The sequence below is a fragment of the Odontesthes bonariensis genome, chromosome 5 (genome assembly GCF_027942865.1).
Source record: "Odontesthes bonariensis isolate fOdoBon6 chromosome 5, fOdoBon6.hap1, whole genome shotgun sequence".
NCBI classification, from domain to species: Eukaryota; Metazoa; Chordata; class Actinopteri; order Atheriniformes; family Atherinopsidae; genus Odontesthes; species Odontesthes bonariensis.
Window position 1 is genome coordinate 29,461,513 of NC_134510.1, and position 25,728 is coordinate 29,487,240.

A 25,728-nucleotide genomic window follows, 5' to 3' on the forward strand; every position below is an offset into this window, starting at 1 on the left:
TATCTGTCAGAAAATCCAATATCAAACCAACTTCACCACGGTCTTAAGCGGCAGCTGCAGCAGCAACATTTCCAGAAAGGTACTGACTTGATTAAATTCATTCTGGACTCTATATCCGACCACATGAAGACCTCGTTCGGGCGGTTTGGCTTTAGGGACCCTCTACTCACTACCACGTAAGTGTTATGTTGTTTGGAGCTGTAGAAGAGGTATAAAAATAGCGTTTTTTAGCGGCGATACTCGATGCCCTCATCACCTCCAGGCTAACGACTTTTGGCTAAAAACGGTCAAATCGAAATTCTCAAAACACATCCGAATGACATGATTTTGATGTCAACTCAACGTATGTACTCCCAACATCCCGTAAATTGATCTAAATTGCATTTTACGCCGGATTATCCCTTTAAGCACTTCCTCCACTTCACTGTTGAATGTTTGCAGTTGATCATCTAAATTAAATCCTCATATTGTGCAGGATTTGACATTTTGGTCTTTTACACTGTATGCATCATACACCATATATAGAAAAGTAACAAATGATTTATCAGTTTATTCAGGCTTACCCTGAAATTTCAAAGGGTGGAAGTTTCTGGCCATGTTGGCCAACCTTTCTTAGAATTAAACGTGTGATAGTTTCACATGTTTCACAAAGGTTTCCTTCTGCTGACATATGTTGACATGTTCACTTGTAACTGTGAGGTTGTTTTGTTGCTAAAGCTCCCAAGTTCGGTATGGTTATGGCTGATTTATAATTGTGTAGAATTTACTTTCAATAAAATATGGCCCTTTGGAGAGCTTGTGGGGCTACTGTAGATAGAAAATTGAGCTCACATGGGTCTACAGTGGTCCCACACTGGGCCCCGTCAAGGCCCCACCTGGGCCAAGTTGTGTGGAGCCTACATGTGCCCCACATTTAGTGATTTGAGGGTTTGCTGTTAGTCCACAGTAAACCAAGCAGAACAGGCCCCAGGTAGGACCCACTAGCCTGGGTATGGCTAGCTTGAAATATTTTACAATATAGGGTTCTATAGAGAGCTGTAGTACATTTATTCAAGTACTATGCCATTTTGAGATGCTTCAGCTTGAGTATTTTCCTCGCATTTTCTGAGGCCTTATACTTCCACTACATTTCAGAGGTAAATATTGTAATTTACATTTATCTTTTTTATATTATTGTAACCTAAAATATATTTTACATAAAATATACCATCAGTTCTTCTGTCACAGATGAAAAGCAGCAATAGACAGTATGACTACTTCTATAAAGATAGGCAGGGATCTGGCAACTCTGGACGAAGAAGACCACCAGTTTCCCCAAAGAGTGAGGTTTATTTAGATGGTCAGACTGGTATGCAGTACAGATTTGTAGTTGTATGTTTTTTACTCATTGTCTTTTTTTTCAATGGCTTGTTGGTTTTTGTTTGAAAAATCTTTTATTGGTTGGATTCAGTAAAGGATGCATGGAGGCGATAATTAAAGTAATCAGTGTCTCTTTAATTTACAGTCTCAAAGAAAAAAATTGTTACAACAAACAAAAACAAACAAAAAAAACAGTATTCCTATGATCATCTTTAAACAATTAAATGGAAATCTCAATCTGTTGGCCTGTATTGTAAAAGTAAGACCAGTGCAACAAGGCACACAAAAGACATAATTAAATTGTATCTCAGACAAATGACATCATTTTCTTGTATCTAGACCAGATACACACATATTCTAAGTCATATTGTTGTTGTATTTGTTCAAAATGACAGACTACACTTTTTCAGCTGTTTTTTTTCAGTAATATAGTAACAATGCTGCACACAATATACACACTAAGTCATGACAAACACCCATAGAAATACTTCAAAGTCTATGGTAATCAAGACAAACCATCTGTTACAAAGGAAATCAAACTCCAGCCTAGCCAAGTACAAAAACTACAATGAAGATCTACGGAGGGAAAAAATTTAATTTCTTGTAGTATTATACATTGAATCGGCATCAAAAGGTCAAGCAAAAGCTATTGTTAAGAAAAACAAAATGTCTGACTGAAAATGTTATAAAGAGCATGTTAACCCTGCAGAGTTGGTCCCCTTGATGGTCATACTTTTTTTTTTTTTTTTCCTTTTTCTTTAATGACAACATAACATGGGCATTACAGTGTGCTGACTGCTGTCATGTTGATCCAGATGAGACGCATCTTTCAGGACTAATGGATGGGGCATTGATATTGTAAAAAAAGAGTTTGCAGTAAATCTTTTTTTTTTTTTTTAACTTTCACAAGTATAAGGCACGATCTGATTGTCAATCTGAAGTTAGTTTCTCATCCTGCTCATCTCAATGAGAAATGTCTAAGTGTTACAGAAATGCTGCATGAAAGAATTCAAATCCAAAAATCAAAAGGAAAGGACATTTTAAAAAAAAAACTGTCATTTTAGATCAACTTTCATAAGAAATGCCCATATAAACAGTGCTTCTACTAGTCACAATCTGTATCCAGGAGATGGTTATTATGTCAAGTTTAAGTAAGAAACCTGCCCTGAAGACTGATGCAATAGTTTTAAAACATTTGAATCTGCATTTATTAAACCATTTATCCTGGATGAAATCATTTATTCAGATCCTATAACAACACCAAAGTCTATTAAGACTGCTTAAGTATTCTCCCGATCAATTTCTGCCTTTTTGTGGTCCTGCTCTGTCTCCTTCCCCTCCTTGCCACTGTGCTCCCTGTTGTTCTGGAACTTATCAAACGCCCATTTGGAGCTATTCATGATGGCGTTGCCAGTGGCTTTGCGGACAATGAATCGTGTCCTTCCACGGGGGATGCTTCCCTGTGCTTGCCCTCTGTTGTCCATCCACTTGCACTCGGACTCTCCATCTCTGTCATCATGCTAAAGTTTAAAAGAAGCAAAGATATGTCAAGGACATAAGAGATTAATAAAGTTGGGCATGCGGTTCCACAAGACACCACAAGGCTGATTTTAATGAAACTAGGAATAGGAGGCATGAATAAAGAAAGGAACAACCCTACCAAGTAGTATTTTTTGTTCTTGGGAGTAAACTCTGGGTCCCAGTCTTCACTTTTAGGGTCTACTGCCACTTTCACAGGGTTAGTGTGTGAACTGTTTTCCTGATAACTCACTTTGTTCCAGCCTCTTCCACGGATTCGTATTTGCTGTAATTAGGAGAAAAAAATATAAGAACCCGAAAAAGAGAGACAACACAGGGCAAACTGAAAAAAAATCAAACTCACAAATCCTCCACGCGACCAGCCTCCTTCAGCCGGTCTTGGTGACTCTCTTTGACTCAGCCAAGCCCTGTCGTAGACTTCATCTTTTGACTCAGGCTTGTCATGAGGTAAACTTTCATCTTTATGAGATTTGGAGGACGAAGAAGATGAGGATGAACTGGAGCGAGAGCGCTTCTTATCGCTTTTCCTACCAAGGGGAATGAAAATCCTGTCATGCCCAGATATTTATGTTGCAACCTATGTGAACAGAACTATTCAAAATAATTCCGGAAAGTTTCAATTTTTAAGTACAAGGCAGTTGCACGTACTTCTGTCTCTTGCAGTATTTGGAGACATTTTCCTCGGATCTCTCCCTGCTAAAATCTGGGGAACCTTTCATATCTCTTCCCCGATCCTGATTATAATCTCTTTCATGGGTGGAATATTTTTTACGACGCTCTATGTCCAAACGAAGGTCCATTGGGTCACCCTTCACTTTTTCCCCGCCGTCCTGAGCAAATCAAAACACAGAACACAATGTCGTGGACAGACTTTGAATTAGCATGAAGACTCCACGAGTCAGCTCTCTGCCAAGCTGGAGTGTAGACTAAATAGAGCAGTCCATGGGAAAAAGGGAAAAATCTGTTTGACAGCCAACTGGCCAGAATAACACAGAGCCATTCTGGTGTGAATTTTCCAGTGCAGTTAAACGGCCAAAAATAGCAGTTTAACCTGTTTAAAGTATTTCCTGAACAATTCTCCAAAGCAGATGTTTACACAATGATTTTTTTTTCTTTTTTTTTTTTTTTAAGCCTCCCAGGCAGCTATTTGATAATGATATGAAAATCAACTTGAAAAGACTTAAGATTTACCTTGGCTAAACAATCCATCACCATAGACTCCATTCATATGACTGTTTTTGAAGAAATTCTCACTGGTGTGTTCGACTGCTTCTGGACATGCCAGTATCACAGTTTTGAGGCAAAATATTGCACAAACTCATTTCACATCATCTTCGCTTGTCTTCCATGTTTTTAAAATACTTCAAGAAGATGATTCCAGGGCTTCAGAAAAGTATATTAAGTCTTTTCAAAACACAACTGTAGGGGAAAAAAAAAAAAAAGATGGATCTCCTGCTTCAAGCTGATTAAGTTGATTATCATACCATCGTGATACAGTAAACAGACTACATTAGCTGCATGGAGGGTTGGAAACCAGCCTTAAAACTTTGAAAGATGCTTTGGGAAATATACCAGTTTGAATGCACTGTATAGGTATTTGGTCAAGGCATGCAAAACCCACCAGTATGGCTTATCGGCAAAAGTCAAGAACAAGGAAATCTGATTGTTCATGCTGATTTACATTTACTCGGTTCTTAGTAATGTTTGCTCTTTTGTGCTCAAAAGTTCAGTTGATGTGTCCATGTGAGACAGAGAAGTGCTATAAAGGATGATTCAGAATGTTAAGCATGGAAATAAAAGCACATGTGCCTGAAGTGCTTGCTGTTGGTTATTTCCGGTCTTTTTTTTATTTCTATTGTTATTCATTTTTTTTCTTTTAAGGAATACTTACGAAGATATTTGTTTAGAGTCCTTTGGACAGCTTTGTCACAGAGGCTTCCATTTCTGACCATGTTTCATTCATTTAGCCTCGGTCAAGCTTTTGCTCACAATACAAACAATTTGCCACGTGAGGCGATACAACAAACAACAAAGTCAAAGAGCCTTCTTTTTTTTTTTTCATTTCTGAGACTTTGACCATTTCCCCTCATGGAAAGCCACAGGCAGTCTAAAGGCATCTGGCTCACTCGCTTGTTTGCTGTTGTTTGTCCGACATGTTTCATACCGCAAAGTGTTCAGTCACCTTGTAAGTGCCATCCTCTGAGCTTTTCATCGCCTCATAAAGTTGAGGGTGTTTCTTAAAAGCACTTGGTGAAACATCAATTCGCCTGCGAGAAAGAAACACAGTTTAGGCAAGAGAATTAAGATGGCTCATGATAAATAGCCATACGTCCAAAAACCAACCAAATAGAGCTACACTGAACTGGGAAGGCTACATAATACAGAGAAAGAGGGAAGAAAAACTGCAGGGAAAATAAAACTGACCTCCACCAAGCATGAGAACTAATAAGCCAAGATGGCCTGTTGTTTATCAGATAGGAAAGGTGAAAGAAATACCTGAAAGCTGTTAAAAGAAGACGTGAAGCCACAGCACACTGAAGGTGAGAGGGTCACTCAATCAAGGCGACTCTACCTGTGTATCTCTGGGCTTTTTCTTGGCTTCATCATTTCCTCCTGTGCAGCTTGTCTTTGGTACAAGGTGAATCGCTCGTTTAGAGTCATGCCAGATGACTGAAAGTGCTGGGCTGAGAGGGTAAACGGTAAGAAATAAGATGCTAAGGCTACATCTGGATTCACGTGTTAGGCTGTAGTGGATAATGCTGCCTTTACTTCCATGTGTCCTGCATTGTGTGCAAAAACGGTTTCCTAATTGATTTTCTGGGAATTTGTCTCTGTAACTGCCAAATCCACCGTTTAGTTTCACATTCCTCTTAAAACATCATATAATATGCTCCTTCTTTTTTCTGAAAAATGTAGTTAAGCTGTAGTTTGCCACTGACCGAAAAGTTGAATTGCTCATGATTTGTGATGCAAATAAAAGTTTGTGTATTTCTAAAACATTTATTGCTTTGTTCATAAGCAGAAAATATGCGTAAATTACGGCGAGACACAGTGTAGCAACATACGACTCACCTTTGATGTGGTGTACAATGGCGACAATGTGTTGAGCAAACAGCTCAGAGGGACTCCTCTGTGATGGAGCAGCCTGAACGTGCTGAAAGATTGAGCGAAACTCCTGATCCTTTTTTGAGGCCTGCACGAGGTCCTGAGACAGCTGCCGCTCTTCAGCTAAAATATCTGACGAGCTGAAATGATAACAAATATGAATTAAAAAAAACCAACAACAACACATTCTTTAGTCCCATGCTCTTCTTTACAACAAAGTAGGTTGTAATATTGTTGTTCAATTACAACCCTGTTTCCAAAAGAGATGGAACGTTGCATAAAATGTAAAGTGAAAACAGTTTACATTTTAAACGAATGATAAGCAAATCAGTCAAAGCTCATCTGTACTTGGAATAAAGAAAGGACACTAAATTTAAGTCATTGAAACTCAACACCTACTGTTTTTTACTGAAAAAACGTCTCATAAATGTTTGGGTTAATCATTAAATACTCAAATACATTACTGGGTATAACAAGAGCATCCCAGAGAGTCCTGAGTCTGTTATAAGTGAAGATGAGGCGGAGACGCAGTTCTTTTGTGGAAATCACTGCGCAGGCCAGAAGCACTTCTGAAAACCAGTATCAGTGATCACTGATAAAATGTGTTCATTGCTGCCTTCTCTGGGCCACATCTCATTTAAGATGGAGGTGAATTGGAAGCCTTGAGTCGTCAAATATTTTAAAATTCTTTTTGGAAATCATGGATACCAATCGTCCAGGCTAGAGTGGAGGGTGACCATCTGGTTTGTTGTCAGCGCACAGTTCCAAAGCTGTGCGATGGTATAGGTGTGCTGTGGTGCACCTCGCATGGGTAACTCGGACACCTGTGAAGGTACCATTAACACTGAACAAAATGTACATGGTCGGAGCAACATATGCGGCCATCTAGGCCAGTAGGGAAAAATAATATGGTTTACAGTCTAGAGCTGTGTGAATAGCTATCGATGTGTTTTTTGTATAAATTGCACACATCTATTGTTGAGAATGAGACTATCAAGTTAATGCATCGTCCTGGATCACACACGTGCAAAGACGCTCTTCTTGTCCAAATTTGAAATAACTAACTAATTTTGAGTTAGAAATGTGTCAAAAAGGACACCTCCAAAATTTCTACTGCGGACGACAGTCCAGTGGTACCAGTTTACTTGGCGCTGCACTGCAACTTTCTTGGGAACAGGGTTGTAGATGACATTCAAACATTGAACACTTTAAATTATTAAATGATGCTCACCTCATCAGGCTATCTCCAAGGAGATCCATCCTTACATTAACTTTTGCTTCTGGTTTCCTTGAGGACATGAGAGGTGAGCCCTCTCCTCTCATCATAAACATCTCTCTGTCAGAGTTCCGCCTTAGTAATGGTGCAGAAGATGCCACAGAGGGAGAGCTTGCCAACTTCCTTGTTTTGCCACTCATATCTGGGGACAATTCTTCAAATCTTTCTGTTAACTCCCTCTTAGCAAGAGCAGCAGAGATGGCTGCTGCTTTATCCTTTCCACTGAGATGTGTCTCCCCTGCCATGGCATCAAGTTCACCATTAGCAAACTGCGAGTAGGCTGCATTCTGCCACTTGCCAAAGCACTCTTCAATAAGCTTGTGGGCTGAACGAGTGACCTTGCTCTTTGGCTTAGCTGTCTCGTCACCATTGTACCAGTCTTTAAGTGATTTTGAAGGAGGCTTGGTGATCATCTCATCCTCTTCCTCCCCCTCAGCAGACAGAAATGGAGAGGCTTTCAAAAAGCTGCTCAGAGACACCTCATCGTCGATGTCACTGTACTTTCTTGACACCGAGTCAGAGATAACTGCTGATGCTTTGCTATTTACGTTCCCCTTTTCCATATCCACATCCTTGGTTTCTGTGCTGTTGCCATTTTCCCGAGCAGATTTAGCCTTTTTGTTTTGCTCCTCCAAAAACCTGAACAGTGAAAAAAGATAAAGAGCTGTAGCTAACGAGGCATGCTACTTGAAAGACGAACAACTGCAACATTGAAATTAGAATAGTTTAAAACAACAAAGTATGAGAATAAAGAATTATTTTTTCAAAATGCAAAATGGTTTCAGTCCCTCTAAATCCCTGAACATTAGTGCACAATGTAATAAGAGCTACAGTTTACTTAAAACTTAGATAGAAATGACAAAATGACTGTGATTAAACAGAAGAAACGATCACCAACTTATGGATTACGAGTAAAATTGGCCTTACTTCCTAAAGGCAATGGAGATTGCCATTTTATCTCCATCCAGGTATTCCTCAGTGGAGAAGAAGTCAAAGCTGGAAAGCATTGGATTTAGACCTTCATGTGAGGTTTTTTTTGCTGAGGATGTACCACATGCTTTCTGCCACGTGGGGGCGCCATTGCTGGTGTCATTTGTGACTTTAGTGGCGCTAGACTGACTAGTAGTTTGGCTACCCTGGCCTACGGTGAGGGTAGAGCCAGCAAGGGGACTGTTTTTCTTCAGACTGCTGCTGCATTCCGTCAGGCTGTGCCAGCTCCCCTCAGTTTTCCCACCGCCTGCACCTTCTCTAGCGTCTCCTGCCAGTAACTCAACATGCTCTGCTGGCTCCTCATCTACGCCTCCTTCCTTTTGGACTTCCTTGGAGACTACTTGCTCCTCTTTGACATCTTTGGAGTTTTGGTTAGCCAGCAGCGAGGCTGGCCTGCATTTGGGGGAGGAGGAGTGTGATGAGGAGGAAGAATGCTGTGAGTGTCTGGATAGAGGAGAAGAGGATCTGTCAGAGCGGTGAGAGTGCGCCTGAGGAGGGCTTCCTGAGCGTTTCTGCAGGTTGTGCGATCGTCCTCGTGAGTGGTTTAACAACTGCTGCTGCTGCTGCTGCTGTTGTTGTTGCTGGTGCTGCTGTTGCTGTTTTTGAGGATGCTGCTTATAATTCTTCCAGTTGGGGCGATAGTAGTAGTTGTTGTTGTTGTTGTTGTAACCGCCACCCCCACGCTGGTAGCGACCACGAGGAAAATGGCCCCGTCCTCGGCCCCTGAAGTTGTAGGGCCTCCGGAAGCCGCGGTGATAACCCCGGAACTCCCGGTTGTTCTGGTATCCCCTCGGGTATTTCTTCTCTCGGTTATAAAATGGAGAATGAGACCTTGACCGAGACCTAGAGCTATGAAAAACGCAGACAAAAAGACAGCATGTGGTGATATTCAAAAGAGTTGGTTTCAAAACATTTCTGCCAGGGTGCCCTGAAAAAAAAATGAAAGGACAATTTATTTAAATCTTTAATTCTACAGTAACGGCACCCCTGAGCTCTGTTATGCTATGGAGGTATTTTGCTAGCATGACTAAGGTCAACTTGTCACTGCAAACCAAAGTTTTTATATGAGATCATATTGATGCTATGGCATCGTTATCCTGGTCTCTTCCAGGAGGTTGCTGCTCCATCCATTGTACACAAGGGATTACCTAAAGGTTTAAAGCTTAGGGTTAGAAAACCACAAAAAAACTCAGTCCATTTCAACACCTATGGAAGACTTGAGAAGACTTGAGTATTTGGTGTATCATGTTCAGCCGGCCCAGATGAAAGATGATAATCATAAAATCTTTGATCATGGCTAAAAAGCTGTAATCATATAAGACGGTGAGAGATGTTCAAAGATCAGTGTTTTAATGGTCTTGTGACCAAAGACAACTAGAGAAAAATTCAGAAATTCAAGGCGATTGTCCTCTGATGTGACTGCTACTACGACCTACATCTACGAAGCGCCCAATTGGAATGTAGCATTGAAAAATATCTCTATCAATTGGGTCATGGAGTAAATTGAAAACAAACCCAAACAGTGAAGATGGACGAGAAACAAGTTAAATATAACTTGTGGAAGTTAAACAAACAAATTTGCTGGAGTTGTGGCAGCAGAAGTCTTGTGTGTATGTGCCTTACATTTTATAACATGACTGTGCCAATAAGGACACAGCTTGGAAAGAAATAGCAGAGGAGTTGTTGCTCCCAGATAAGTACCAAACGAGCAAACATATTCACACACATTGTAGTAAACATACATTTTTTTCAGTCTGTCAGCTCATAAAACCTACACTTTGTAAATGTGACTCTGGGAATCTGTGTTGCTCTTATAAGCTACAGAATTCGATGATTCAGCAGGTATTGTCATCACACCGTCTTCATAAATCACTCATTATGTCGCTGCAAATTATTAGAACTATCAAATCATTATTTGTATGTCTTGTTAGCCACCTTTAGACAGAACTTTTCCTCCATCGTCCTCAAAACGCCAAATGAGGGAATATCTTCTGGAAGAATGTTCAGTCCCTCCGTTAGAGTTCCAGAGACTTATGGAATCATTGCCAAGTTAAACTAAAGCTGCTCTGGCTGTGGTGGCCCAACACTGTTGCTTTTCACTTCAATTTGTCATCTTCTGCGGGTTGGACATTAATAAATTCTCAAGGAAATTTCCACAATGAAACTAACCCTGCCTAATCGTTCTGTGGGTCAACCTGGAAGGGACTAATGCCGAAATAATAAATGTTTAGCACATGGAATAATGGTATAGAATAACAAACATTGTGGGGAATTATGACCAAGTAAAACCAGACACTCATAGAACTCATGCAACATTGAGACTAACATGGAATGCGTGATAAACTATCTAACTAGTTATATCCAGTGGCTAGATGTCCGCTCAGAGTTTCAAAACACATGTAAGTAAGAAACTTGTGGGATTTTTTTTTCACATTTTTCGATGAGACTATGGTTTTGCATGAAGAAAAGCAGAAATTCCACAGGCTGGTAATGAGCCAGGTGCAGAGTCAGACTCCTCCACACGGTGGCTCTGCTGCACTGCTGTAAATGCAGCCCTCTAACCTGAACATTCAACACAGTTTTTAGACCATATCATAAAACGGTATGTTCTTCTGCTCCAAAAATCAGTGATTTAATCAAATCGTCATGGTCTTTTAAGGTGGAACCACATTTCAGTATCATGTCCACAACTTTCTACTGGTACACTTTAAGATTAGGAATATTTCAAGCTATAAGCAGACATCTCACTAGTTGAGTTGTGCAAGTATTAATTCTTCAAAGAAATCTCCAGCTACTTTTATGGAACTAGAATGAGAAGTAACAGCGAAATGTGTCCCCATTAAAACCACTACAGAAAGTATAACTTTTCAGAACTATAACTGTGTAAAGAAATGCATGCATAGTTCTGCAGAACAATTTTCTAAACTGAGAGAGCAGAGCAGTGCTCAAGTACAAGCAAACACATTATAAAACCACAAATGAGCTGAAAAAGCACATAACTCACCTAGTATGTTTTTTCATTGGAATACAGAGCAACAGAGACTACAGCACACCAAGCAGCACTGCGCACTCACAGCACAAGCTACAGATAGATACTCTGGACAGCTCTGGCGGAGCAATGAGTCACATGGACCGTACAAAGACAGAAGAAAAAAAAAACAAAAAAAGTACTTGAATCCTTTGGCTCTATGTTTTCCACTTACAAGCTCTCTTCAACAACCGTAAGGGGAGCTTTCTTAAAGACTTTCCCACCAGAATTTTGTACTTATTCAGCTTTTTATCTTGCTTCCAGTTCCAGTGAGACACACGTAGCTTGTATGTATGTAAAAAAGTTGAAAAGCAAAGCACCAACTTGTGTCCCACTGAATGCTTTATACTTCTGTAGACTGACATATATTTAATTACTTGCTGTGGTGACAGTGTTATAAGCGTAAGATGGTGACAGTGGGAAGGGAGAGTTTAATGTTCACTGCATTGTGCCAACTTCGACAACCTATAAATATGTCCACCCTTCAGACTGCGTCACACAACCACCTCCGACTATAGTAACAAATGTAACAAAAATATTTCCAGCAAAGAAAGAAGAGAAGAAAAAAAAAAACGTGTGTTGGGAGTATTTTTTTTTTCTCAGCTCAACATGTTGAGGGTGAATTTTCCAATAACTGTAGGAGGGGAGGGGGGGGACCCATTTCTGTGCATCTGTGATCTTTTGTTATTATTTTCAATATTCATTTGTAAATATCTGCTTCGATGACCTTAGGCAAATGATTTCATTCACGCTCTTCCAGTTCCGGTGCGTGTTACCACAAAACTCATTTTCACATGTACAAGGTGGCTTCAGGGTGAGTTAACCGTGACATTCTTTCAATGTCTCTTCTTTAAACTAATTTTAATACGGACTGCGACACTGCCAGGAAATTGGCTACCCTGCTATTTTATAGCTATGCCACAGTCATTCTCCCAGAAACAGCAAAGGCATCAGAGAAACCTCACTATTTCTTCAAAACACGCACACGCACTCCTCAGACTGGGCTCTTTTACTGAAGCAACATAGAACAAATGTTGCTCTCTTAATTAAAACTTGATATTAAGATCTACCCCTCAGGTTAACTAGCCCACAAATGTTTTCCCATAATTCTTTTAAAGCACGGCTTGCCTAAAACCGGCATCAAAAATTTCAATTTCCTCTTTAACTAAAGCCAACTCCAGAGTTTGGTCAAGAGTCAAATCCATTGGTATGCTACAACAGCTTTGTCTATTCAAATTCAAGCCAAGCTCCTAAAAGACGGGACACGATGAGTTCTGTGGCGTTTGGAAGATAAGTATCTATAACACGGCTAATTTGAATTCTACATCAAATCCCTTTAAGATGAAATAAAAAGTATTTCACTGCATTGAGTGAAAAGTGGCATATGTTTCATGCGATGATCAGTGTGTGAGCACAGTAAGGCAGAGATTGGCTCGATGTTCCAGTTTTTCACCTTAACATGTAATTATTCATACTTAATGCCTCCTGTCAAGACCTTGTAGTCTGTAGCATGTAGTCATCTTCAACAATCAAGTAAAACACTTCTTATGGTAGTCACAAACACACAGCACGGCCAATAGATCTTTCAGAATGGAAGCTTGTCCATACCTGTAACGATGCTTCCTGGACCGCGACTGGGACCTGGAGCGACTTCTGGAGCGAGAGGTGTAGCGGGATCTGGAACGGGACCTCGAGTGGCTCCGAGATCTCGAGGCAGATTTTGTGGATCTGGACATCACTGCACGCAGCCCACCTCAAAACTGTCACACAAAAGTTTCATACAGTCGAGTTAGGATTGTGTTACGGCACGTGGGTTTGAAAGAAAACGTCAAGATTAAAAAGTTTAGGTCAACCTATTCAAAGCACTGGCTGCATGGAGATGACATTTAATCTGCATGAGCAAAGTAAAAGAAAAACGGCTTTTAAGAGGTAAAAAAAAAATTTGATCCCTGAAGTAAAACATCCAACGGAGATAAACCAATCCAAGATGTGCTTCAAAAGAAGTTGAGCAAAGAAACACAACAGCTGTCAGAAGGAAGGAGGCAATGTGTAGTGTAGGGTATCCAAACAGAAGCAGTTTTATTTAGTCACTGGTCATTTGCATAGAGGGCTGTCTTCTGTCAGTCATCTGACTTCTTGTCTCCTGAGTCCACAAAGGACACAGTAGAAAATATGTGATTGTTTTTATATATATATTGTTCTAAACTGTAGAAGACTTGCAGAAAATAAGCAGAATAAAGGTGTTTGCAGAAAGAAGGCCAAACAAGCCTCCTGTTCAATACCATGTCCTTTGAGTTTGTCTTAAATTAACACAGCTGATCTTCTAATGATTATCCCCTAGAGATATAAAATACGTCTCTCCAGCCTCCACACTTGTAAATCCACTGTTTGTTTTTTAGAAGACCAGTGACGGGTGTAATACAAAGAGATGGTTAAATGAGAAAGCCTGAAAATGTTTTCACAAACAAACTGTTTTGAGGAAGTAATGAATGTCACAGCACACATAAAGCAACTCAGTTCTTCAAATGCAAAACTAATTTATTCTATTTATAGCACAGTCTACAAATGTTGGGAGTATTTGTGGAAATTCCAAGGCCGGAGTAATCTGAGCAGCTTTTGTTTTTTTGGTTTTTTTTGGATAAAAACGTTCACCGCTAAACCAAAACCTGACGAGGCCAAAGGTAAATGTTTAAACTCAGCCATCACCCCATGAGATTGATGGGAAAGCATCCAGTATGCTCTGTGGCAATGTTAAACAGGGACATTTGCTTTTGTGGTTAATAATCTGCTGTGAAGCCTGCTACCTGAAGGTTCTCCTCGGAGTGTAGGCTCTTTGTACACAGACCTCAGCATATTTTCAACTTCAAAGGATGTTTCTTCTGAACTCCCCCAGGGCTTGTTTTGTATGCTCTGAAATGGTATCAATACAGTACTATAGTAAGAGTATCTGTCTCCTGTCATGATCTACAACCTATCCTGTAACATATGATCTTGCAGATTATGTGAAAGCTGGGGATCAAGAAATTGATCTCTTCTTATGAGAGCCGTCTTCGGGGACTTTGCGTGGAGGAAATTGCCGAGTGCGCACGAGAGGGATTTCTAACAGCGCAACCAATTGCACGGCGGTCCCGTTGTGCATCCTTGCAACTATTTTAGACGGAATTGGAACAGATCCATTTTCCCCCGCCTCCACCTCGTGCTCGGTGAACTTCCCACTCTCCTCATTCCTGGCAGCTTGTTGTTTTTGGCTTTCAGAGAATAATTTCCTGAAGGTCCAGCCTTAACAGACCGTCACTTTAGCTCACTGTGCACATTTCAAGACTGGCATTCAGATGTGGCCTTTTCCAGCAGAAGGTGAATAAAGGGTGAACTCGATAACTTGTGACACCAGCCTCTTAATTTTGGCTTTATGAATTGGAGGATGTTAGCCTTGTAGGCAGCTCCTGAGGAGAACGTTTAATTCTAGTGGATTGCTTTTAATTAGTTGTAGCAGCTGTAATTAAATGCGCAAAATAAACATGTGTTTCAGATGTTTTCAAATGGCTGAAAATAGTTACCTTGAAACTTTGGAGTGGGCGTTAGCAGAAACTATACACTAAACAGCTAGAGCTATGCTAAAGCTGGCTTTATGACTGCTTTATTACCACATCGGGAACCTAAATTATAGCAAAATGTGTGGATAGGAAAAGTGTAGTGTGCAAGCAAAACGCTGTATTTGCCTGTAGTGGATATTATTGAATGGTGAGCCCATTTGTAACACTCGACTCTGAATGCTTGATTGATAACCAGCTGCAGCTGTCTTTGCTCCTCGCTGTGTGGTCGGCAGCCTAATCACTGACATTTCATCCTCTCAGAGAGGCTGTGGCGAGCTTTGTCTTTGATCCCTCACTACTACTCTACAATGCCTGTACAAATATGCCTAATGACACACATACACTCAAACGCAAATATACCTGTGGTACCATACTTTTGAGGAATTTTATAACTTTTCTTGTCCTTCATAATGTCCATTTTTCTAATTTTTCCCATGCCCTAACCCCTACACCAACCCTTTTGCCAACCGCATGGATGTTTCCATGATCTAATTATTAGTGTCAGTCTACCTGTTCCGTCTAAAATATTGCTGGTTTCAGTCCACAGTTGTATCGCTGAGTGTCTGTTATTTTTTTTTTTTTTAGAGTTGGGCATTGACAACATCATAATAGGAAACAGCAAAGAATACTAGTTATCACAATTGTATTTAACCTAACCCTTTTCACATCAGCTTTTGAAACTAGTACAGTAAACCGGAACAGTGTGTGGAACTAGAAAAGCAGGTCTACAACATACAGTAGCGAGAAAGGAGAAAAAAAACAAAAAAACAGGAAAGAACAGAGTATGGGGAATAGACGTCTCTGAAATCGGAAACAAAATAGCAGAATCAAGCAGAATGTCCGACACACTCACACACCTAATTAAGACTCCCCTTAGAGCAGACAACGGCAGCTGTGTAATCCTCATCAGCTGTTTATTTCATGTAACAGCAAAAGCGGCTCTGATCGACAATGGTCCTGCAACTCGATCCACTGCTCAAAGCGTCAGAGAAGAAACGCTCCACTCAATCAACCGCCCTATCATTAAGAGCGGGATGCCACAGTGGCAGCTGGAATCACACTTGCTATCTATATGTGCCCCTGAGACACCCCGCTTGCTATTTCAGAAAAGCCACAGCAACTGTCATTGACACAATGTTTAGTTACTGAAATGTAGTGGACTGTCTTAGTATTCCCCCAAGACGCTTCTCATGTATGGTGAGACAGTTAATGGATAGCAAAGCCACTGGCAGAAATGTGTGAGACCAGATAAGGCATCCTCCACGGGTTAATGGAAGAAGAAAATTTGAGTAGCTGCCTGACTTAAATTAAAAAAAAAAAAAAAAAAAAAAGAGTCTGCTTTTGTTTTTCTTCAGGGAGCCACAGGAAAGTCTAAACAGACAAAGGATGACTTCTACGCAGAGATTTCCTGAAACATTACTGTTTGCTAATTGGCTACAATGACAGACTAGAACAGCTAACTTTATGCCAACTGCTGCCTCAGCCTCACTTTATTCTCACCCAGAAACTGTGTTTCTGGGAGGATCTGGTGCTTTTAACCATCCTGGTTCACTCTTATGACAACAATCAGCAGCTCGCAGACTTAACAGTTGCCTCTCTTTAGTTTCTATGATGTGTATAAGGCTGCTCCTGCCTGGAAAATGGACGGCTGTAACAGAGGCATCCACACACCGACATACTTACGAACTGTCTGTCATCACCACATTTGTGGAACTCTTCTGCATACAAGAGGGAACTCACCAGCTAAAGGTCCTCTCTATTTCGGTCTGTTGGGAACAGCCTGGCAAAATGATGACTTATGATTTTAGTATGCATTTCCAAAATGCATTCAGTTGTTGTTTGCTTGTTTGTGGCTTGGCATGTTCACATGAAGCTGGAGACAGTTAGTCTATGTCACTCCTTAATGACACCACGATCAAAATGCTTTCATTTCTGCCATGCAGGTGTAAGTTCAGTCAGCTGAGAGAGGAGTGTGAAATAAAATAAATAAATAAATAATAATTAGAAAAAAAAGACTGTTAACATCGTCTCTATTGCTTAAATTATACAGAAGCGAGTGCCAAAGTTATGGCAACAATGTTCCTGTCACTTTCACTTTCAAGCTGAAATATTCCATATATGTTCCCAAAGTGGATGATCCAGTTATCAGTGATGAGCTTTAAGTAGTAAGAGTATATGTGCTGATACTCTTTGACATGGGTACACCCTTTTGTTGTGTGTCTCTTTGTGCTTTTTTCCAGAGAGTGTTTGCCAAAGAGGATTGACCTCAACCTGGATCCTGCAGCCCTCCAGGATGCATAATGGTTTCTTTTTCTTTTGTTTGCCCCCCCCCCCTCAACCAGATGAGCTTTTACAAAAAAAATGTAAGATGGTTCATATGTGTGATCTGGCAGGCAAGATTCAGGATCATAGCTGATGGACAACTCAGTAGAACCTATAATTACAAGGTTCCTTCATTGGGCTGACCGCCAAAAACACCAGTCACATAACAAGTCAAATCTAACTACTCAATTTCCATAACTCCTGAATACTCTGGTGGTCTGAGGAATCACTTTGAGAATCTACAAAACAACGTTTAAACAATTGAAATAGTTGAAGGACACAAGTTCGAGACGCATTACTTGCAAAAAGCATGTGAAAGCCAGTGGGCCATGACCCGGGGGGATGCTCAACAGTGCATCACCCCGAGCCGTCCTCATATGATACAGCTGGCTGGAGGATATCAAGTCTACTGGGATGACACGCTTAAATCGGGCCAGTTTGAAATGATACTGACCAGACAAATAGCTTCAGTGACCTGTAATCTGTATTACCGCATCCCTTTACTCTACTGTAATAAAGGCTATTAGATTCTTTAAAATTATTTTTTTTACTTTCTAAATTTGAATTGATAAAAAGCAACTCACCGGTCGGCGTTGTCGTTGAACGCCTCCGCGTCACATACAGTCACCACGGTGTAGTAAAGTAGAAATGAGTTGGAGCCGGTTTGTCCCCGCCTGCTCTTCTGCTGTTGTGCCCAGCCTGTGTGAGAGGATGTGTGTCAGCTACGGTCTGCGGCGCTTACACGGAGGGGGTGTGACAGCGCGCGGCTGCTCACAGCTTCAGATTTCCTTCCGCCTTCACCGCGGTCAGCCGATTAGACATGCATTAAAACTACTTTCTGTTGAACTAACTCTGTTTCGTCGTAATCTACGTTCACAATGTAGACGCAATAGACCCATCGTTATGTAGCTTTTGTACCCAAGCTCAATTTTGAGATGGTTTTAGATTCGTGTTGCTCCTGAAAGCCAACCATATTTCAGAGAGAAATCTCGTCACTGCATTCTACTTCACTTAATTTACGTGACAGGTTTTGTCACAAGTTACTTTTAAGTTTGATATTTTTGTACAATAGAAGATGGCTTGTTAAAGCCATTGTGCATTTAAACGATTTAAACAAACGAGTTTCCAGCCTCCGATAATGGACTATAACCGTTCAAATAAACAATTTAGCCTATGCAACAAATGTGAAGATTATGAAAAAAAAGAAGTTTTTGTTTTCACATTACATTTAGTCAATTTGCAGACACTTTTATCCAAAGTCTTAGAAGTCAAGCTTCAGTGCAGTAAGAGACCCTGGTAGCGCTGAATTAAGTGGGATTATGTGTTAAACTTGTGAGGGTGTTAGGAGAAGAGCTGTTCTCGGCAGAGATGAGTTGTGAAGAGACTCTTGAAGGTACAGAGGGACACCCCTGCTCTGATGGCATTTGGTAGCCCGTTCCAACTTTGTGGAGCCAGAAATTGGAACAATCTGGACAAAGAATGTCTCGTCTATTTTCCCTCTCACAGTAATGATCTGGTGTTGCTTCCAGGTTTTGGTTGAGTCCCTGTATATGAAGTTATTCAAATGCTACTGTTGCACATGTGTTGCAGTATTATTTAATCTGACGAGGTCATATAGAGTAATGTATCAGTTAGTAGGACCTAACCAATGCTTTTGCTTTAATAATTCAACTGCACTTTGCAGCTAATATTTGTGCACTTTTTTCCACAATTAGTCTTTTTATTCTCATATTGGAGTAATGTTAACTTTCTATATTAGTTTTTTCTACCTAACTAACATATTTGAATACTTCTCCCACCATTTCCCCCTTATTCTGCATAATCCTGCATCCAGTTGGCCATAATCACTGTTTATATTTGGACCTGATCCACCTTCTAAAAAGCTTCAGAAAACTTTAGGATCTATTCACGTTGATAGATCAGACAGCTTGGAAATGTTTTAGTACTAAGGATGTGTAGTTGCGTTGTACACAATATTGTTATATTGTTCCCATTATTTTTGACACCCTGTGTATAGTACTCCCAATATTATTTATTCCCAGGCCTCAAAATTATACGGAATTATATTGAATTCTTATTTTCTGTCTGGAAACTATATTAAGAGTTGTTAGAGATCACAGTTGTTTGGACATAGAAGTAGGGCTTTCATTTAGTGAAAGAAAAGAGTCCTCTCTGGGAATACTGTCCTCGTTTTTGTGCACCACAGATTGAAAACATTTTTATCAAAATAAACCGCATTATGACAAACATGCTCTACATTAATATTCTGGAGGAAATCAGGCAGTCTTTGGCAACTTGGCCAAAGGCAGCTCTGGACCCTCAAACAAGACGATGATCAGAAACATATGGCACAAGTGGTCAAGATATGATTATCAGAGAAAAATATCCGCGTCATGGAGTAGTCCCGTGTTCACACCCGAATCCCTTCCAGAAACTTTGGTGGGAATAAAAGAGCAGAACGAGAGGATGGAAGGCTTTCAAACTGAAAGACCTTTCGAAACTTCCACCAAGCTGATCATTATAATCTTTGAAATGCGTTTTCTGTATTGTACGGTTGCTCTGAACAGTGCAAACTACAAAGATTAACTGTATCCCTTAATGTGTCAATTTACTGTGTATTTCTACAGGAAATGCGCTTCCTGTTCCTATTGCTAAATTGGCACTGATGGCCACAGTTATTACTGAACTAGATAACATAGTGCAAGATCCACCGACTTCAGGGTCTTGTGAAATGTGAAAAATACTTGCTGTGGGCTTGGCAGCTACAGCATTACCAAAAAAAGCTATGAAATCGACTGGGTTGTCAATAAACCTGCTTTGAGTCGGCCTCTAGTGATTCGTGTCATCATAGCGGATAAAAGCTTGGAACAATAATTCTAAAATTTTCCCAAAGTTTACTCTTGGAAACACCTCATATACCAATCACAAGAAGTCAAAACTCTAATCTCAAACCCACTATAAAACTGCTTTTGTAAACTTCCATCCATTTTCTATTTCTTAATCCATTTTAGGGTTGTCGGGGGGGTTGAAGCCTATCCCAGCTGTCATTCTTACTATTCTTACACTCTTACTGTTCTGCATTTCTAATTTTTATTCTTTTATGTTATTGTTGAGTGTACTTGTTGAGTACTTTGCGAGTGAAGTTGTACCAGAGTCAAATTCCTTGTTTGTTTAGTCAAACCTGGCCAATAAAGCTGATTCTGATTGGGTGCACGCTCACTCACAGCCATTCATTTTGGGCAGTGGGAGTACTCAGAGAGAACCCCCGCATACATGGGAAGAACATGCAAACTCCACACAGAAAAACTGCATTCGGGAATCGAACTTTGCAGCAATTTCATATTCAAATGACTTATGTGAAAAATATATCTGTTTCATAGACGTCTAATATCTAAAGTGGCACAGAAGATCCTGCAGTACTTCATAAATAGTCAGACCTGAATGGATTTCATGTTCCCACTTTCTTTATAAATACAAATGCAATCTATGGAAAGACTTGCTCCGGTGATGGACTGATGCCCTATCCAGGGTGTACCCTGCCTCTCGCTCAATGGCAGCTGGGATAGGCTTCAACTCAAGTCAAGAGTTTTGACTCCTTGTGATTGGTATAAGAGGTGTTTCCAAGAGTAAAATCCTGCGAAATTTATTGTTCCAAGCTAAAAAAAAAAATGCAATAGAAGTCGTAATACCTGCTTGAACAGATGCCCCACTATGTCATGTTTTTATTTATTTACTTACTCACTCAGGAGGACAACAATCTGCTCGAACACTACAGGTAATAGTTAACAAATCTGCCAGGTGAACTATTAATCTTAATATTATACCATCACAGAAATGTCAGCCACAGCAGTTGCCTTTCAGTTCCACCAGGAGCACAAACCGAGCACAAACCAATCGCAAATATAAAGTATGACACTTTTATTTACATATCTCAGCCTTGCCATGGATAATAACTTATCCACCCATAACCTCCTCGCTGTCTGCAAATACAGCATAGTTAAGGATTTCTGGATTGAAAGTGAGGTCCCCTCTTCCTGTATTTGAACTTTTGATCACACAATGATTACCATCAATTTTAACAAAGGTCAGACAACATTTACAAGGTGCTAATATTCTTAAAAGCTACACTATAAAAAAAAAGCTTTGATGAAGCTTATGTGCATAAAATTTATCTGTGAAATTGCTGGTCAGCATGGAAGGAATGTTCATCTGTTTAGAACTCTTTTTTCCAAAAGAGCACTAGACACACACACACACACACGTATGTATCTTTTTGGGGAAGGAAATTAAGCTAAAATAAAACAAATTAGCCACCCCATGTCAAATGTTCTTTTGCTGCGAATAGCTGTGTAGATCTTGAATGTTCCCCAAAAGGCCTAAAGTTAGGATGAAACAATGGGTGCGTTTATATGGACACGTTTAATCTGATTAAATGCACGTTTAAACCGATTACACGTGTAAAGAGATTAAATATGCGTCATGTAAACAGTCAAATAATCTCTTTAAATATAAACGGGTTAAATTTTTAAACCGATTACAATAGGTGGTTTGGACCGTTCATATAATCCGATTGAAGGAGGAAACTCCCCATATATACAGGCGCACCTGGATAAACCGATTTTTAGAACACGTTTCATGTTACTGCGCAAGTGTAAGGGCGCGCGAGATAAAGTTAATAAAGACTGTGTAGTTCTAGTTAAACGGCAGATAACGGAAGATATCGAAGTTAAAATGACGGCGATGGTGAAGAAGAACAAAAATTGGTTGGGGGAGGAAACGGTGTTTTTATTGAAAATGTTGCAAGAGCAAAATATAATGTCAAAACTGGACAGGAGGAAGATGAGGAACTCGGAAATCTTTAATGATGTCCACACAGCCTTGAAAGAGGCAGGGTTTGACCGGTCCGTTGACCAGATTAAGTCAAGATGGAAAGCCCTGAAGGCCGCCTACTCCAATGCCAAAAGGCAAAATAGTAAAAGCGGATCAAGCCCGGCCAATTTCGCGTACCAGACGGAAATGGACGACATACTGGGAGGCAGACCCCTTTCGGACGTCAGCCATGCATGGTGTCGATGTCGGATTAGAGGAGGATATAAATGTTACTAGTAAGTAGCCAAACATCTTTTGTGTGTAGCACCAGTATGTAGGCTATAACAGCCTGTCTGACCAAGAGTGGAAGTTGGCCTGTGTCACCACAACCCGCTACATGTTTTAAGTTGTCCATACAATTAATAAAATCAAACCCATTAAATCCAACTGTCCTACCTGAAATCGGTGTCTCGGTCACAGGAAAGCTCACAATTATGTCAAACTAATCCACTTGGTTTACGAAGATGAAGCAACTGCAGACGTGCTAGCATCCTCATCAACTGAACAGTTGTGTACAATCCTCTCAGTTTATCCGTTTCTTCGGCAGATGTAATTTTTAACGCGTATTATGTTTTGTAAAGAAGAGGCGTTGTGTAACATAATTTAAAATCAAACAGGGCATTAACATTAATGGCAGGCAGGCAGAGTCATACGTGGCTGGCAGCATCAGCATCACATTCTTCTTCCTTCCCAAACGAGGGCAGGTAATAAAACGTACGCGACCAAACTTGTGTATCCTACTCCAGTGTATAAAACGGTTAGAAAAACAAACCGACAGCCTCGCGCGACCAAATAGACATCTTTGCGTGCGAGTTCTAGTCGGGATTTTAAATGTTATTTTATTTTTTTAAAGAAAAAAAAACAGAGCACCTCATTTTTTCATGTAACACAAAGCAAAGAAACAGCTCAGACATACTGCAACATTTGTTAAAACATCGTCCTATCGGATTAAATTGCTGTAACATGTAAACTCGGAAGAAATTTAATCTCTTTATTTGTGGCTCATGTTTACAGTTCGGTCGAATTCTAATAAACTGATTACATGTAATCTCTTTAAACGAAACGTGTCCATATAAACGCACCTAATGACAGATGGCTAAAGTCAGTAGTAAAAAAATTCTTTGGTTGTCAGTTTCTCAATTTGTGTTGTAGTTAACAAAAATGGGGGTTTGACAGAAATGAAAGATGCTGGTTTGAATCTTGTCAGAGGGAGAGAAAGCTGCTTGTAGAAGTCATAAAACTGTCTACGAAGACATGATACGCTGTTCTAAGAGTCATCTTGAGAAAACATTTCTTTGCAGGTAACAACTTGAGAAGCCCGATACATTTTGGAAACGAGTTCCACTGACTGACTAAACAAAAATGTTTAGTGGAAGAATTGGTAGATTTATGCACAACACATTTTCAACTGTTAAGCTACCAGTGACATGGGAAACATTTTAGTGGTAGAAGGAACATTTAATTTGATATGCCAACGCACCACAGTAACTGAACAAAAGAAAAATATGAAAAGAGGATGGCTTGTAAAACAGACAGCACCCCTAAATCCACAACATACTTCAAGAGTTAGATTGAGGAATTGGCAGCATTCATTGCAGCTCTGTGGACAGACTTAAAGAGCAGTGCATACAAGACAAAACTGTAAGTTACTGGAGCATTTACTTTGCTTTGACACTTTCCAAATGAACTCTGCTGGATGGCAGAACTTGAACTTTGGCCCTTTTCCTTATTTTGTTATTTTAAAACCATCAAAGTTGGAGACCAAAAATCACTCTTGCTAAAAATTTGTCACTAGAGAAATGTCATTGTATATCATTTTCAGTTTTGGTGCATTCATTTTTAATTGCTACTTGGGTCTGTCGTAGGGTTTTTGGTGCCATTATATGTTTAGAGTTAGTTTTCAACTACTGCTTTTCAGAAATATTATGGTTGGAGCTATTGAGTATACTGTGCTCCTCTTGTTATAATTTGGCAGTTCCCCAAACTGGTCAATAGCTATTTGATTATTGCTTTTTATTTACGTTTTTTAATGCAGATATCAAGGAAACTGATCTCTCGAACATGCATTTCCATATCTAAAAGAGACAATCGACTGGAGTGTTTATTTGCAATGGAAATGCATTCTGTCCGAAGTGGTTAGTTGTGTGCACATCCTGCTCATTTTATTAATTCAAAATGCAGGTTCCACGAAACTGACACATTGAAAAAGCCCCATCCAGTAACGCATTCAAAGAAAACAGAGCCATCACTCTGCAGTGATGATGCAGGGTAGTTAATGCAGGAAGTGCTTTCATTTTGTTTATCTGTTTATTCATTTTTGGGTCAATGGTGAAATTGGCAGAGAAACTGTACGAAACTATACAACTATAGAAACTATATGCTGCAGCAAATGAGACCAAGCAGCTGGCACATTGTGAAATTTTAAAGTATTGTTTTGAATACAGTACATATTCAGCCATTCAATAAAGGTATGTTACTAAACCGTCTGACATGAATTGATATGAATTGTATAAACCTTAACCTGTGTTTGCCAGAAATGTATTAGTGTTGTTTAGGAATTTATAAACTTTGTATGAAACTACAACCTCAAGCTCAGCATTAACATTGTACATCATTTGACATTTACTCTGCCAGTATTACAAAGGCCAGTTAAAGTGCCTTTTGTTATAATAAATTTCAAAGTTCTTATTACAAATGTTGATATAATTCCATGTGATATTTAGGATCAAATGCTACCATATCTATTTTTGCTTCTAGACAAAAACCACGTAAATGCTTTTATTATTTAGTATCAGGAAATGTAGTAAAACTAGAAACTCCGGAATGATTTTAGACTTGTAGTCATGCTGGTGGAGTTACTCTTGGGAGTAGTTGTTGGTCCAGCTCATACGCACTCAGACATTGTCACTGAAGCCATTTTCAGCTTTTTTTTTTTTCACATGACCACCGGAGATGTTCAAGACAATATGCAAATGATTTGGTGCGGATTTTTTTTTTCCGGCAGTTATACACACGAACAATGTGGAAATTCGAGGGAAATACTGTGTTTTCTTCACAATACTTGAGAATAGTAGATGTGGCTCCTTGATGTGATGACATGAATATTGCATGTATCTGTACATCTCCACAACAGCGGGGTGAGACCGAAAAGCAGCATACAGGTCAGGAGAAAGGACACACCCATACCATCACACACAAACACTCGCTAGCACAGCAGCAAACACAAACTTTTTCAGGATAACCTATTATTTTCAATTGTATTGCGTTACCAAAAATGGAATGCAACATTCCTAACAATTATCCCTTTGCCATTTGCAACCTTGTTTCTATCTTTGCTGAAACTCAGACGTGGAATGAACCTGCTTTGCAATATGTCCAGTGTGTCCTGTGTCTTTCCCATCCATCTCTCACTGCAGCTCTGCATCATATCGTTGTCCAGACACCAGCAGGGCTATTTTGGGCAATCCCTCTGACACCACTTTCTCCGTATGTGCCTGGATAAAAGAGTTCAGACTGCCCCTACTTTATATCCACCCCACCTGTTGGAGCTGTCCATCTCCTTTGTGACATGCCTGGACACACAGAGCTTAAACACTAGTTCTAATAAGTGCACTTAAAATCCCCTTGGGATGACAGACTGTGAGAGA

The 25,728-nt window shown here is 40.0% G+C and overlaps 1 protein-coding gene across 4 annotated transcripts; it reads right to left on the reverse strand.

Moving 5' to 3' along the window:
• Positions 1 to 1,473: 1,473 nt before the first annotated feature.
• On the reverse strand, positions 1,474 to 17,926 carry thrap3a (thyroid hormone receptor associated protein 3a). 4 transcript variants are annotated; one of them, XM_075466017.1, is made up of 11 exons: positions 17,797 to 17,926; positions 12,906 to 13,057; positions 8,207 to 9,118; positions 7,235 to 7,918; positions 5,971 to 6,143; positions 5,471 to 5,582; positions 5,081 to 5,165; positions 3,547 to 3,728; positions 3,242 to 3,425; positions 3,131 to 3,163; positions 1,474 to 2,879 (listed from the first exon to the last, which is right to left on the reverse strand). In XM_075466017.1, the coding sequence occupies exons 2-11, from the start codon at positions 13,031 to 13,033 to the stop codon at positions 2,640 to 2,642; spliced, it is 2,733 nt and encodes a 910-aa protein (XP_075322132.1). In that variant the 5' UTR covers positions 13,034 to 13,057; positions 17,797 to 17,926; the 3' UTR covers positions 1,474 to 2,639. The 4 variants fall into 4 exon arrangements, with proteins under 4 accessions (XP_075322132.1, XP_075322129.1, XP_075322130.1 ...); XM_075466014.1 differs by having other exon boundaries at positions 3,020 to 3,163; positions 17,797 to 17,925; XM_075466015.1 differs by lacking the exon at positions 17,797 to 17,926 and adding an exon at positions 13,151 to 13,347 and having other exon boundaries at positions 3,020 to 3,163.
• Between the last annotated feature and the right edge of the window lie 7,802 nt (positions 17,927 to 25,728).

Coding starts and splice junctions, on each gene's coding strand:
- thrap3a (XM_075466014.1), bottom strand. CDS start 13,033: ATGTCCAGATCCACAAAATCTGCCTCGAGATCTCGGAGCCACTCGAGG. Junction 5,583..5,970: donor CATTGTACACCACATCAAAG/GTGAGTCGTATG, acceptor TTACCCTCTCAG/CCCAGCACTTTCAGTCATCT. Junction 3,426..3,546: donor AAATACTGCAAGAGACAGAA/GTACGTGCAACT, acceptor TCCCCTTGGTAG/GAAAAGCGATAAGAAGCGCT.